Source organism: Alligator mississippiensis, chromosome 1 (genome assembly GCF_030867095.1).
Source record: "Alligator mississippiensis isolate rAllMis1 chromosome 1, rAllMis1, whole genome shotgun sequence".
Taxonomy (NCBI): domain Eukaryota; kingdom Metazoa; phylum Chordata; order Crocodylia; family Alligatoridae; genus Alligator; species Alligator mississippiensis.
Window position 1 is genome coordinate 258,477,815 of NC_081824.1, and position 14,720 is coordinate 258,492,534.

A 14,720-nucleotide genomic window follows, 5' to 3' on the forward strand; every position below is an offset into this window, starting at 1 on the left:
TGACTGTCCCTGATTCGATTCAGCCGAATCTGATTCTGAAGATTCGATGCTGATTTGAAGAATCAGCAATTCGGACATAGACACAGCTTTATAAGTTTTTTCTACATACCTTGAGGTAGCAGGTGCAGCTCATGATTGCTGCAATGCTGGGGCACATGGAGTAGCCCACAGGTATGAGGGGAGGGGGGCCTCCATGTGCTCAGCGGTGGACCTGGAAGTGGACTGGAAGTACTTCTGGTCCACTTCTGGGTTGGCTGCGGAGTACGCTAGGTCCCCCCCACCTATCCAGCTCAGTGATCGGCCACAGGGGGACCCCGGGTGTGTCCCCCCAGATCCAGGAGCCACCAGTCATTGAGCCAGGGAGGGGGGGGAGGCAGGGCAGCACACTCCCTGGTGGACCTGGAAGTGGACTGGAAGTGCTTCTAGTCTACTTCCAGGTCTGCTGCAAAGCATGCTGGGTAGCCCCCTGCACTCCTGTTGGACACTTCATGTGCCCCAGCATCACAGCAGTCACGAGCCGCCTGCTACCTCGAGGTACGTAGAAAAAACATTTAAAGCTGTGTCTATGTCCGAATCACTGAATCTTTCCGAATCTGTCCAGATCGATTCGGAGGGTTCTGATTTGGTTCAGAGAGATTAAAGGGTCCTCTGATTTGATTTGGATTCAGAGATTCAGCCACCAAATCAGGCCAAATCTCTACCAAACCAAATTGGGGACCAAAGCTTCATACAGCCCTGTTGCTTATGTTTCCAGCTGCTGAGTTGCATTAAATGATAGATATTTTCCTCATGATATTTTACCAAGTAAGTGATTAAAGTAGATGCACAAGTACTTGATGATCATAAAGGAGTTCAGGGGATTCCCCATATATATGGGAAAGGAAAGGACAGCATTTAGGCATCCATTTTTGTCCAGGGTTTATCACTCTGAAGAGGTCTGAGAGATCTTGGGCAGAAGACTCTTGTTCCATTTAGATTCTCCTTCACTGGAGATATTCAAGAAGAAGCTGGATGAGCATTTATCTGGGATGGTTATAGAATAGTGCGTCCTGCTTTTGTGCAGGGGTTTGGACTGGATGACCCTTAAGGTTCCTTTCAACCCTCTGATTCTAGATATTCTATTTCAGGGAGCCCTGGAGCATGAAGAAAGTAAAACTGTTCGTTTTCAACTTGAACTTTCGCAAATTAAAGCAGAGTTTGAAAGAAAACTGGCAGAAAAGGAAGAGGAACTGGACAACATAAGGTTGTATATCATCACCAGGATGGTTTGTAATATGTAAATTTAATAGTCCCTATGCTCCTTCAGGGCTTTAGCCAGTGTCTGTCATCAGACTGAAAATCTTCCAGACTTTCTTGTGTGATTCAGATATTCTCATCTGTAACTAAAGAAAGAAGCACAGAGGCATGCAAAACCAAAAACCAAAAACCAAGTATGTTGTTCTCTGGAAAAGGTCAAGTCAGGGTGATGGTTTAATTTCATTCATCTTTTTTCTTAGTATGTTGACAGCATGTAACAGGGTGCCATCCCCTAGGGTGGTCAGAAGCTCCCTGGGGGCACCCCCAAATTCCCATTTTTATTATGGTCACTCTGGGGGGAACAGTCTCCCCTTCATTCATCTGCCACATCTTGATGTCCTTTATAGTTATAAAATGGAGACTGCCCCAGAGCTTCCCAGACTTGGTCTTGATCTAAGGAACACTGGTGGTGGTGGTTCTTTGTCTTAAGGGCTAATTGCATGGCTCCATACCTCTCCTACACCATGCTTTATACCTCAGCAGATTTTGAGCCACCGATCAGGTGGGACACTTGTCCCTTCATTTCCAGGCTACTCCCAGCCTTCCCTCTTTTGTTGGAGCTTTAGCTTTCCTGGCTTCTGCCCCTCTACTCTGGCTGGTCCTGCAGCCCAGGTCCACTGCTCTAAGCCTGGCTTCTGGGTCCCAGCCCTCGCTCTACCTTCAACCTGCCCATTCCCCAGCAGAGCCCAAGATAATCACATGCCCCTAGGACACTACTGGGACCTCCGAAACACCCCTCTAGTCCCAAAACCAAGCCACCAGTGTAAACTGTAACATAAAACCATAAGCCCACAGGCTATTAGCAGGGTTCGAATTATGGGGAGGTTCAGGGGGACTGATCCCCCCCCCATAAGAGATGAGAGCCCTCCTATAAGATCATAACCTGGGAGGTCTCTGATTTCATTAGGGCACCAGGATGGGCAGTCCAACTTTTTTTGCAGACCCCCCCCCCCCAAGAGTCAAAGTGTAATTTGAACCCTGGCTATAAGATAAACACGAAGGCCACTTGCCCGCTTTAACAAGTGTCTCTTGCTCTCTGGGTTGCTCTTTCTTATTCTCAGGATGGTTGAGCTACTTGCTTCCAGCCTCCTTGTAGACTCAAGGCAGGGGATGGCCGCTGTCAGGATCTCCACACTCCGCAACTCTAGGGGCTGATCTCCTTGACTGGCTCAGTCCCAGGGTTTATATAGCTCTGGTTTGAGCCATCTTCTCATTGGCGAGGCCCCAGTCAGCTGACCTGACTACAGGGCTGGCCTTCAACCCCTGCTCTGCTGCCTGCCCATGCTATAAAGACTCTGCTCTTAAAAGCACTGTACCACTCTCCTGTAACCCTGTAGGACCAGGGTTCCCTATGATACAGCCCATAATTTCTTCTGTTTACCTAAAAGACAGGCATGCAGAATCTATAATGGGAATGTAATCATCACTGCAGTAGCATTATTCAGAATATAGTAAGGGGCCATATCAAAACCAGGTAGATTAGTCAAAGATAATTTGTCTCACTTGATACCAGTGCAGAGACAGTTATATGAGGAAAGCTTGTCTTCACAAGCAGGCTAACATGAAGTTTCACTCAGGATTCCTGTTCTTTTGACCTCCACCTACAGAAGGGATAGGCATCTATTGGGGTCACAGTGCCACTTAGGGAGTCTTGGTGAGTTATCACGGGCCAAGTCAGCACTCGCTCTTCCACCTGGAACAGCTCACCAAAAATCCCTAAGCGACCCTCCAGCCCCAAAAATTGCCCACCCCTGATCTCAGGGCAGAGAGGTGAGTGGACAAAGGTTAGGAGAACCTAACTTTTGTTCCCTGCTTCTCCCTGCACACTCTCCCCCACCCCAAGTCCCCAGCATGTGCCTGGGTCAGGCAGGAGCCACGTCAGATGCACCCGTGTGGCCTAAGACTGTGTGCGGGAACATAGGGCGGCACCAGCTCGGGTGGAGGAAAGGGTTTAGGGAGGTTTTCTCTTACACTTGTGGTTTCTCCTGCAGCAACTGTCCCAAGAGGAACCAAATGTCTGTAAGAGGCGTGTGTCTGTAAGAGAAAAACAGCACACCACGGAGAAAGAAAATGACTCTTTCCTCCTGTGTCCATAGCTAAAAGTAACTAAAACAGACTAGGGAGCCCTGCTCTTACCAGCAATGGAGAAGCCCTACTTTCTCAAACCAAGGGGATATTCTGCATCTGCATTTAGCACTGCTGCCACTCCCCCTTCATCTACACTGCTCATGTCTCTGTGAAGAGCAAACAAGCCAACATACTGCCAGAAAAAAATGTAATGCAGTATAACTCTCCTGCCTTGGCTTGTGAGGAAAAAATGACGAGCTTCCAGTGTTAATATGCAGTTGAGCTAAGCAGTGCCCATGCCAAGGTGTGGCACACCATTGTGGAAGAGGGATTATCTCATGGCTGAAAGGGATATATTAGGAAGTAATAAGATGGAAGGAAGAGGGGTTTTTTCTAGCTTTTTCAGTGTTGGGGTTTTTTTGCCCCACTGGAGTGAGCCCTGATAGGCTAAAGAATTGCTCTCCTTTCACAATTGGATTGGGCAAAACTCTAGAAAATGTACTGCTGGGAATAATCTATGGAGAAATTGGTTAATCAAACAGGTATTTTCCAGCCCTGCTTTCAGTGTGAACAATGTTTTACTGTCTGATTATGCAACAGTTCTTGAGAAGTTCAGTAAAGGTGCTGGTCAGAGAAATATGCCAAGAAGCCCAAGACAAAATGTAACTTTGTTGTTAGTCATATGAATCACAGCATTCACCTTTGGTAATGAAATACAGGAAAGGGAGTGTAGTAAAGTATTAACTGATTTGGTGCCAGAAGCACACTAAACAAGTCAGCAGACATTCTTGTCAAGTGAATTATAGTTTGTTCGGCTTTTATGATAAGCAGAAGGAGCATACTTAAGAGGAGCATTTTTGGGAGTGCTGTGGAAGCAGTATAGGTATACACTTGAGGCCATCACCCGCTACCACTGAATGACCGCATCCACTTAGCAATGGAACAGAAACTGGAAGTGTTTCAGAGATAATATATTGTTGGAATAAAATTTCTGCGGAGGGCAGAAAACAAGTGCCCTTGTCCGTTTCTTAGCAAGGTCTTCTCAATATCCCTCCAAAACTAGGCGAAACCAGCAGCGTACCATAGACACCCTACAGTCCACCCTTGATTCAGAAGCCAAGAGCAGGAATGAGGCTATCCGGCTGAAGAAGAAGATGGAAGGAGACCTCAATGAGATGGAAATCCAGCTCAGTCATGCCAACAGGCATGCCAGTGAAGCAACAAAGTCTGCACGTATCCTGCAGGCACAAATCAAGGTACCGAGGGAGCCACCAGCCCAAGACATCCAACAGCAAGCAAGGGGGCTGGGTTTTGTTAAGACACAGCAACAGTAGTCACCCCAAGCACACAGCAAGAGGGAGCCTTTGTTAATACAGCTGTAATAATGATTTCAACCAGAGAATCTGCTCCAAAAAGGCCATGTGCAATGCAAGAGCACTGCACAGAGTATAACCAGTCCTCAGCTACTGTGTTTTAACCTGTGCCATTTTGACAAGAAAAGTTGAATTGGATTCCACCAGAGGGACAGAGGGCCCCTCACAAGGAGTCATGCAAGGAACCCACAATTGTCACTCTCTCCAACCTGCCTTTTAACAGGTAGCTACCCAGTGGGGAGTTGGACCAGTCAGAGTCCCGAGAGTATGTGCAGATTTAGCTAATGCGGTCTTGCACCAAACTCTCCTGCCAAGTGTTATGGTGTTTTTGCATTTTTCAGGAAGGACTTGAGATCAAATGGTATCATTTTGATGGGTGGTAAATACTGCTGGGTTTTTTTACAGGAATTGCAGGTGCAGCTTGATGATTCCAGTCATCTGAATGAAGACCTGAAGGAGCAGCTAGCTGTGACTGACAGGAGAAACAACCTTTTGCAGGCAGAGCTTGATGAGCTGAGGGCTTTGCTAGACCAGACTGAGCGTGTGCGTAAAGTGGCAGAGCAAGAGTTACTTGAAGCCACTGAGCGTGTGAACCTTCTGCATACACAGGTTGGATTTCACTGGGCCTTTTCCTGCACTAGGTGACATGTATCAGGCATAATAAGCAAGCAGCAGTGGGCAGTGGTGGTTATCAGGGAAAACTTAAAGTTTGCAATTGCAAAAAGAGCATAAACTCTATAGTCATCACTGATCATACCTCAGGACTATTTCATTAATTCCCCAAAGGTTAAGAAAGGAAATGAGTCACTCAAAATATATTCAGCTGCATTCCCATAGCAAGGTTCTGGAGAGCATGGCCTTGTACACAAGGGTTATCTTTCCAATCCCAAATGAGCTAATCACAAAATAGTTAATTACTGGGATTCTATGAAAGCTCTTCATGCACTAGCAACATGTGCACAGTTAACAGATACTGTGTTGGCTCCTGAACTGCATCCATAATACTGTATTTTAGTTTTAATTGTCTTTTAGAATAACTAATTATTGGCCTATAGTTCACCACTGATGAACAAACTTCATTTGTTTGTTGCTTCAGTCTTCTTTTTATTGCTAAGTACCAATATTTACAGCCATGTGCCTTCTACAAGGCATGTGTCATCTATAACAGATAGTCTCTTCCAGCTGTTAGCTGTAATCCACTGATGGTCCATGGACATAGGTTTGCATAGGATTTAATTAATCAATGCCCCTCATAATCTGTCTCCTCTCCCCCCCCCCCCCCAATTCCTATCTCTTTTTTTTCTTTTTTAAAGAACACAAGCCTAATTGGTCAGAAGAAGAAGCTGGAGGCAGACATCAGTCAGATGCAGAATGAAGTAGAGGAAGCAATCCAGGAGTGCAGGAATGCCGAAGAAAAAGCCAAGAAGGCGATCACTGATGTAAATAAACTCCTTGTTCCCTTTTCTCAGGCATATACAGCACTATCTTTTGAGGACCAACTTAGGCAGGCCTAAATGGCCACTTCTGTCACTGTAAAAAAAACCTCTGATTTTTAAATGAACTCCACTGCTGTCTAAAAGCAATCAACGCAGTCTGGTGAAAAGAGGTTGGAGGAAAGGAGAGAGAGAAGTGCTCCCTGGTTGGTTTCTTTTCCCCGAGATGGGGCATGTCCTCACTGATCCTTGAGATCCGTTTTGGGTCACATCATCTCTGAGGCAGCTGGATCTTTGTCTGGACATGATGAGACATTTGGGAATCCCTCAACTACCTTCCAGTCTGGCATGTAAATCAAAGAGCAAAAAAAGAAAGACTCAGTTATAAGGAACAGCATTCCCCTTTAAGCCTTAAACATTGCTGTTTCTCACAAGCCATAAGGGTGATCTTCTCCAGGTCTAGAGAGACCAGTCATTGCCACCAGTTCAACTCCAGCCCAATCTGGTAATGACTAAACATTTTTACCTTTTGATGGTTGTTGAGTTACCTGCACTAGACATGGAGCTTGGTTTGGATGACATGGACACACCTTAGGTCAGAAATGGCTTCCTTGTTAAAAAATCAACAACATATCCGCAGACTGAAGACAACATGGAGATTGAACTCCTGGTCCCAGATCCCTCTTAGCTGGTGGTGAAGTCTATTGTTGACACAGGCTGGCAATCTTCCCTGTTACTGCTGCTCAGACTCTGCTTGTACGAAGGATGCATGGAAAATTTCAGCCTTGTCAAGTTTGTTAATGCAGCAACTTTCATAATCAACTTCCATGGCCTTATATGCCACCCCCATGCAGGCATTAAAGTAAGAAAGCAGGTGTTAGATCATGACAGTAGAAGACAAGTGGAAAAAGGCATCCCTTCCCCTTCAGCAATGCAGGGTTTTATAGAAAGTCCTCAAGTACATTGTCCAGCCTTGTACTAAATGACTTGAGCAATGGGGCTTTCCCCACTTCTCTTAGAAAATTATTCCAGTCTTACACTCTTCAGTGTGATGTATTGTTTTACTTTAGGCAGCAATGATGGCTGAGGAGCTTAAAAAAGAGCAGGATACTAGCGCTCACTTGGAGCGAATGAAAAAGAACATGGAGCAGACTATTAAAGACCTACAGAAGAGACTGGATGAGGCAGAACAAATAGCCCTGAAAGGTGGCAAGAAGCAGATCCAGAAACTGGAATCCAGGGTAAGTTTTCCATCCTGAACCAAGCACCACACTGTCCCCCTTTCAGAGTCTTTACAGGACTTGGGCAAAATGGTTGCTCTGGGTGGTCTTTGCAGGTAGCCTCTGCATCCACTTATGATCTTCAGAGATCATTTAGGGATTATAAAATGAGTTATGTGAGTTGGCCATATGACAAGTTACATCCAGACCAGATATGGACGGTCTTACTCCCTTTTTATGGCAGTGTGGTGGTTTTAGGTAACTCTGTGCATATGAATATGATGAACGCCACGTTCAAAATAACGTATGTGTTCTAAAATGATCAAATCCTCTATCAAATCCTCTTATAAACTCTGTAACTTGTTTTGTATGTTTGGTCAGCATCTGGTGTGTTGGTCACAATCCATATTACAGTACTCGTCTTGCTGCTTGAGTCTTGTGGAATCATAAGGTTTCTTTTCTTGCAGGTTCGTGAGCTGGAAAATGAACTCGAGAATGAACTCCGTCGCAATTCAGATGCTCAGAAAGGTGTCCGCAAGTTTGAAAGACGCATAAAAGAGCTGACTTATCAGGTACTCCTGCAAAGCCCATTCACTCTGGTTATTACACGAAACAGCCAGTCCCTGGGATGAAATGTGTTCTTTATCAGACAGCAGTTGCATGTGCTAGGAAAGCTGTAGAAAACCCCTTCTTTCCCATGTTACAATCAGTTCACATAAGCCATCGTTATCTTTTGTCGGAGGGTTGGCATAGTCAGGAATCTGGCATTGTTAAAATGCCAGATTAAATCTGCAGAGGAGGGGCCTTGGATAACATTTCTGTTGCTGTAGGAGAAGAAAAAGCTCCAGCTGTCTCCCTGTGCTTTGACTCTGCAAAGAGGAATAAAAGGATATTAGACTTACTTTTGTCCCTGTCATGGGCTGATAAGATTCTGTGAGCTCTGGTAGCACAGTACTACTTTCACAGAGTACAGGAGACCTACATTTTATCATCTCTGCATCATCATCATTGTGGGAGCTGGAGCATTTAGTCGTGATACTTCATAAATATATATTCTCTTCCATTCGCTGTGTCACTTTTACTGTTATTCAACACAGCCCGGGGAAATATATTTTTCTCATCTGCTAACAGAGTGATCCTATCTGAACTCTTTTTCATTTCAAAGGTTTTTATTTCCAGTGTCATATGAATACTACCCATAACAGGTTCACTTTGGAATGTCCCCACCCCTTGGGCCTGTATATTAAGATTTTTTTTTCTGTTTGTTTTGCTCTAGTCAGAGGAAGACAAGAAGAACCTGGCCAGGATGCAGGATCTAATTGATAAACTGCAATTAAAAGTGAAAAGCTACAAGCACCAAGCTGAGGAAGCTGTAAGTGATAGGTGTAGATGTTTCATGGCATTTCTTTTTTTCAGTCTTATCGAGACAGATTCAAACCTTATTCATCAGCTTTACTGAGGGTATTTTGCTTCCTTGAAGAGCTGCCTCATTCTGATTTATACTGTACACTCCCTAGGGCTCAGTGTTTAAACAGTACTTTGGGCTTTTATATCCTGTAGTGTAAATAGATTTTCAGGGGCTGTCGCTGCTTTCCCCAAGAGATTTGAATTATTCAGAATGTCATGTACAGCAGCTTGGATTCTGTGATACCTGAAAAATGCCTGTAAGGTGGTTCCCCTTTATTTTTCTCCCTATTTGAAAGGATATGGTAATTGGAGAGATTCCCTCCACTTACACTGGGTAATACTATTGGGACACCAAAACCCTTACAGTGTGAAACTAACTTTTCAAAGTTTGTTTAAGTGCCCTAGATATTTATGCTTAGTCACATTTGCTGCTAATGTTGGATTGAAGACAGTACTTTCAGACTTAGACGGGGGAAACTCCTCTCATGCTTTTTTTCAATAGGAAGCACAAGCCAATATGTACCTGGCAAAATACAGGAAACAGCAACATGAACTGGATGATGCTGAAGAAAGGGCTGAAATAGCTGAATCCCAGGTTAATAAACTGAGAACCAAGACAAGAGATATTGGCATTAAAAAGGTATGGCATTTCTCTGCTACATGAATGAATCTGTAATTCCCACTGGCTTGTATATACGTACACACACAAGGTGGGGGAAATTATTCCATCCTATATTTTAGATCCAAATATTTGTCTAATTTGGATCTATTATTTGTCCAATATTTGTCTTATTTTGTTTCCGTTAAAGCAAAGGTTTTGAAATGAAAACTACAGTTTATGAGACATCAAAGCAATGTGTTCCTAACATACACCAACACAGTCCTAGATAGTTAAGCAGCTGCAAGCCAGAGAAGCTTTTCCCCCAACACATTTAGATAGAAGACTCATTTCTGAGAGTGGCTATTTTAAAAGCACCATCTCATTTCTGTTATTATGTGGATTTCTACCTGGGGTTGAAGAAAAATGAAGCAGCTTGAAAAGCTCTTGATTATCTTTGATTTCCCCTAATGGCAATTGGGTGATAGATCCATTCTTACACCTACATGGAGTACTGAAAGTAGGAGCTGGAATCATCTTCATTTTGTTCTCCACCTGATGTGGAAATATTATCTAAACAGGCTCTAGGTTGTAGGGGATATGTTCTGGATAAGCAGCCCCAGAGTCAGTGGGAAAAAGAAACTTCTGTTCTAGCCAGAGTGAGAAGTTTAAAGGGGCACTTGATCCCCTTGCCCTTTCCTTTCCCCTATGTTGTCCATTCTGTGGCCATATATTTCCCGTGAAACACATGAGAATTCAGCAGAGACACAAAGTAAAGCTGTCACACAGATTAATTCACAAGAATTATCTTTTATTTCAATTAAGTTTCTGTAGCAATATCAATTATACCAGTGCTTTCCAACCTTTTTCTTAGCATGACCCCATTTCTGACCCCATTTCCTCAGCATGACCCCTCACTCCCAACTCACAGCTTCCCACAGCCGCTGGCCCTGCTGGTGTCCCTCACTCCCAATCCACAGCCCCCCATTCTCCCTAGGGCCAAGGCCCTCAGTCCCGTGTCCCCCCACCCCAGCAATGCCTAAGGCCTGGCTGCCACCAACAAGAAGCAGCAGCTTCTGTGGCCGGAGCTCAGAGCCTGGCTTCCCCGCCCCACTGTCCCTGTCCCCTCCACTGTGGCTGGCACAGCCAGAGCGTAGCATGTGGCGGTGGGGAGGATGCAGGCTGCTCACTGCGGATTTGGGGCTCCCCACCCTGCTGCCATTCCCCCGGGCCTCTGCAGCCCAGCAGGTGGGATCTGGTGTGGGAGACAGTGCTGCACCACGACCCCATCCATTTCTGTTGTGACCCCATTTGGGGCCACAACCCACAGTTTGGGAACCTCTGATTTATACTTTTCATGTGTTACTGGATTAAAGAATACATTTAGTTGAGTGTAATTGCTTGGTATCAATAGCACCCCCCAACTAAACTGAGAAACAAATGCCTTGGTTCTATGCACAAAGAGATGGAGGTTAAGGAGAATGGGATGCCTGTTTTTTCTTGTCAGCTAGGTTTGCTCTAAAGGCATAGCTGCTGTGACTCAAAGGGCTTAAACACTGAGTGGGTAAAGGAGCTACAGAGAGTAAGGACATTAACAAGCATAGTGAGTCTGTGCCATCCAGACAAGTAATATAGGGGTGCATGCTTATGTGAAAAGCTGATGATCAGTTCTTGGGGGTGAGAACACTAGCAGAGCAGGAATCAGTGGAGGGCTACGTGCAGCAAGAGTGGATCAGATTAAGTTGGGAGGTTCAGGTTGACTGAGCTTCTCGAAGCAGCTATGCTTGAGCTGAAGTGGGAGGAAGCAGAGGTCTTCTGGAAGGCTTTCCAAAGAGGAGGGTGTGAAGTGACTGGTTTGTGAAGAAGCTGGTTGCTTGAAACCTGCTTGTAACACAGGTTAATGGGAGACTAGAGAGGAGGAGGGTGCAAGAGTCAAGGGCCTAAGTGAGTGCTACGTCTGAAAGAGGGAAAGAAAAGAACAACCAATGGCAGTGTTGAGGAGGGGACAGTGGTAGATTTAGATGTGACTTGGATGTTTGGAACAGGGCAGAGGGTGGGCCTGAGTCCCAGGGAAGATGGTAGTACTGTCAGTTGTCAGCAGTGATGGAGACTCAGGAGAGGGAAGGTAAGCAGTTAGGTTTTCACCTTGCTGACAGAGGACAAGGGAAGAGGAAAGAATTGTTAGAAAATGAGAAGGAAGATAGGAGGAGGATAGACTCCCTGAGGCCTGTTTGTAAAATCTCAGGGAGGAAACAACTGTGGGTGTTCAAAAATAAAATAAAATATAAAATAAAAGGGTGGGGGCAGCTAAAAGACTGTGCAGCAGTACAGCTGAGATTTCCAAATGTAAGTACTGTCAAACTGGATCGGACCAAAGGTCCATCTTGTCCAGCCAGGACAGTAACAGGTGTGCAACAGAACACCCCTAGATGGAAGTCATCCTTCATGTTCAGGGATTGTTTTAAATCCTGATACTTTATATCCCATTGTAACTCTGGATGATGTTATCCACATAAATGTCCACTACCAACTTGCTATGAACATGGACTAAATGACCTCTGTGGCAAGTTAGTCACTATGGGTACCTATACACATGCAGCAAGGCTGCTCCAACGTGCTGTAATTACAGCACACGGAGCAGACTTGATTAATTGAGTCTGCTGAAGTGTGATAGTTACCAGGCTCCAGCAGACTCCAGCGTCATGTGTATCAGTGTCCCCATGCTGAAAACTTGTGCTGGGGGTGCTTTAACTAAAGCTTGTTTAATGAGGTTTAGTTAAAGCGCCCCACTGCCATTTTTCAACACAGGAACACTGATCCCTGTGATGCTCCAGGCACTTTAATTAGAGCAGCTCTCTGAGATGACAGAGGAATGCAGGATCTGTCTACACTGTATTCCTGGCATCCCCAGGAAAGGATGTTTGCATGAGTCAAGCCCAAATATTGTGGCAGAGCTATCACTTCCCCTTTCACCTCCCATCCCCCACAAAAGCATCCTCTCCCTCCCCATGTCTGCTCTTGAGACCTTGGCCTGTGGTACACAGAGCAGCCAAGTGCAGGATGTTCTCGCTGTGTCTGGGTTGGGGCATGTTCACAAATGTCTCTTCCCAGCTTTCCAGGGACATGTTGCAAACCTATGCAGAAGCTCACAGAGATGTTAGTGGAAACAGACCAAGTTCAGTTAAACAGAATGAATCATAACAGTTCTTTGTCTGTTTTCCTGAACAGGGACCAGGATATCCCACCTACCAGAGGTAGGGACAATCTTAGGGATAGTCCTATCAAGCCTTCAGTCAGTGCAGATGTAGCTAGGGATCTTCTGGAAGGGCTAGACATTTTTAAATCTGAAGGTCCAGATGCCCTCCACCCAAGGGTGTTGAGGGAGCTGGCAGGGGTCATCGCAGAGCCTTTGGCCCGGCTATATGAGCATTTGTGGTCATCTGGCCAGGTGCCGGGGGATTGGAAACTGGCTAATGTGGTCCCTATTTTTAAGAAGGGGAGGAAGGAGGACCCAAGTAATTATAGATGATCCTCTTGGAAAGGATCATCAAGGAGCATATCTGTGGAGGGCCTGCAGGGGAGATCATGGTCAGGGACACTCAGCATGGGTTCACCAAAGGCAGTCCTGCCAGACCAACCTGATTGCCTTTTACGACCAAGTAACTAAATCCTTGGATGATGGTGTCACTGTGGACATAATCTTTCTAGACTTTAAGAAGGCCTTTGACACTGTCTCTCACCCCATCCTCATCAATAAATTAAGTGACTGCGGCATTGATGCCTGCACAGTTGGATGGGTAAAAAATTGGCTGATGGGGCGCACCCAGAGAGTAGTGGTGGATGGGTTAAACTCAACCTGGTGAGATGTGAGCAGTGGGGACCCCAGGGCTTGGTCCTCGGGCCCGCACTGTTTAACATCTTCATCAGCGACTTGGACGAGGGGATGGAAAGCACACTAAGTTTGCTGATGACACTAAGATGTGGGGCGAGGTGGACACACTTGAAGGGAGAGAGAGGCTGCAACTAGATTTAGACAGACTACAAAAGTGGGCAGATGAGACTAGGATGGGGTTCAATGTAGGCAAATGCAGGGTGCTGCACCTTGGGAGAAGGAATCCACAGCATACATACAAGCTGGGAAGTTCCCGTCTTGAAAGCACAGAGGCGGAAAGGGATCTTGGAGTCATTATTGACTCCAAGATGAACATGAGCCACCAGTGCCAGGCCGCAGCCAGCAAGGCCAGCCATACCTTGTCATGCATCCAAAGATGCATCTCAAGCCGGTCCAGAGAAGTGATACTCCCCCTCTATGCGACTTTGGTCAGGCCGCAGTTGGAGTACTGCGTCCAGTACTGGGTGCCACACTTCAAAAGGGATGTGGCCAGCCTGGAGAGGGTTCAGAGGAGGGCTACCCGCTTGGTGAGAGGGCTGCAGGACAGGCCCTACGAGGAGAGACTGAAGGACCTGAACCTGTTCAGCTTCAGCAAGAGGAGGCTGAGGGGAGACCTGGTGGCTGCCTACAAGCTCATCAGGAGGGGGATCAACAGCAAATAGGCAGAGCCCTTTTCTCCCCAGCACCACCTGGGGTGACAAGGAACAATGGTCATAAGCTGATGGAGAATAGGTTTAGGTTAGAGATCAGGAGGCAATATTTTACAGTTAGGGTGGCCAAAATCTGGAACCAACTTCCCAGGGAAGTGGTCCTCGCCCCTACCTTGGGCAAATTCAAGAGGAGGTTGGACGATCACCTGTCTGGGGTTTTGTGAACCCAGCATTCATTCCTACCTGTGGCAGGGGGTTAGGCTAGATGATCTGTTCAGGTCCCTCCTGACCCTAGCTACTATGAAACTATATTATACCCTGTATACACAGCAGCAAAGCGAACAATGTTGTATTCCACAGCAGTGCTGTATGAAATTTATAAGCTGTTAATAACATATAAACAACTGCCAGGACAGGGAACAGTTGACACAAATCAATTTAACTTCATTGAGTGATGCAGGTTTTATTGATGATTTGTGTCCAGTGGGAATTTAGTAATGCAACAAAGCAGCAGAGAATAGACATTTTGTTTCATATTAAAAGATGAAAATGTCAGTAGGGTTCCCTAGCATAAATCACAATTACCTGCACTGTATCATAACATCTCTCACACATTGCATTTTCAGGTTCATGAAGAAGAGTAAATGCACTTTGCTTTGCTGAAGTGAAGACCAGAGATGTGTTTTGATGCATTGTAAAATCAGTTACACAACTGAAAGCAAAATAAACCAGGCATCTAAAGAAATAAATATATTCAAACTCAAAACAGACTGTGCAGTGCTTT

The 14,720-nt window shown here is 45.5% G+C and overlaps 1 protein-coding gene across 4 annotated transcripts in view; it reads left to right on the forward strand.

Annotated features, from left to right (window-relative positions):
* MYH15 (myosin heavy chain 15) overlaps positions 1 to 14,702 on the forward strand; it is a 71,189-nt gene extending 56,487 nt beyond the window's left edge. For all 4 annotated transcript variants that reach the window (XM_019476196.2, XM_019476198.2, XM_019476200.2 and 1 more), the window contains 9 exons: positions 1,128 to 1,243; positions 4,427 to 4,619; positions 5,142 to 5,345; positions 6,050 to 6,175; positions 7,240 to 7,410; positions 7,857 to 7,961; positions 8,666 to 8,761; positions 9,299 to 9,436; positions 14,563 to 14,702. In XM_019476196.2, the coding sequence (XP_019331741.1) occupies positions 1,128 to 1,243; positions 4,427 to 4,619; positions 5,142 to 5,345; positions 6,050 to 6,175; positions 7,240 to 7,410; positions 7,857 to 7,961; positions 8,666 to 8,761; positions 9,299 to 9,436; positions 14,563 to 14,580 (1,167 nt within the window). In that variant the 3' untranslated portion in view covers positions 14,581 to 14,702. The remainder of the gene's footprint in view (positions 1 to 1,127; positions 1,244 to 4,426; positions 4,620 to 5,141; positions 5,346 to 6,049; positions 6,176 to 7,239; positions 7,411 to 7,856; positions 7,962 to 8,665; positions 8,762 to 9,298; positions 9,437 to 14,562) is intronic.
* Positions 14,703 to 14,720: the final 18 nt, after the last annotated feature.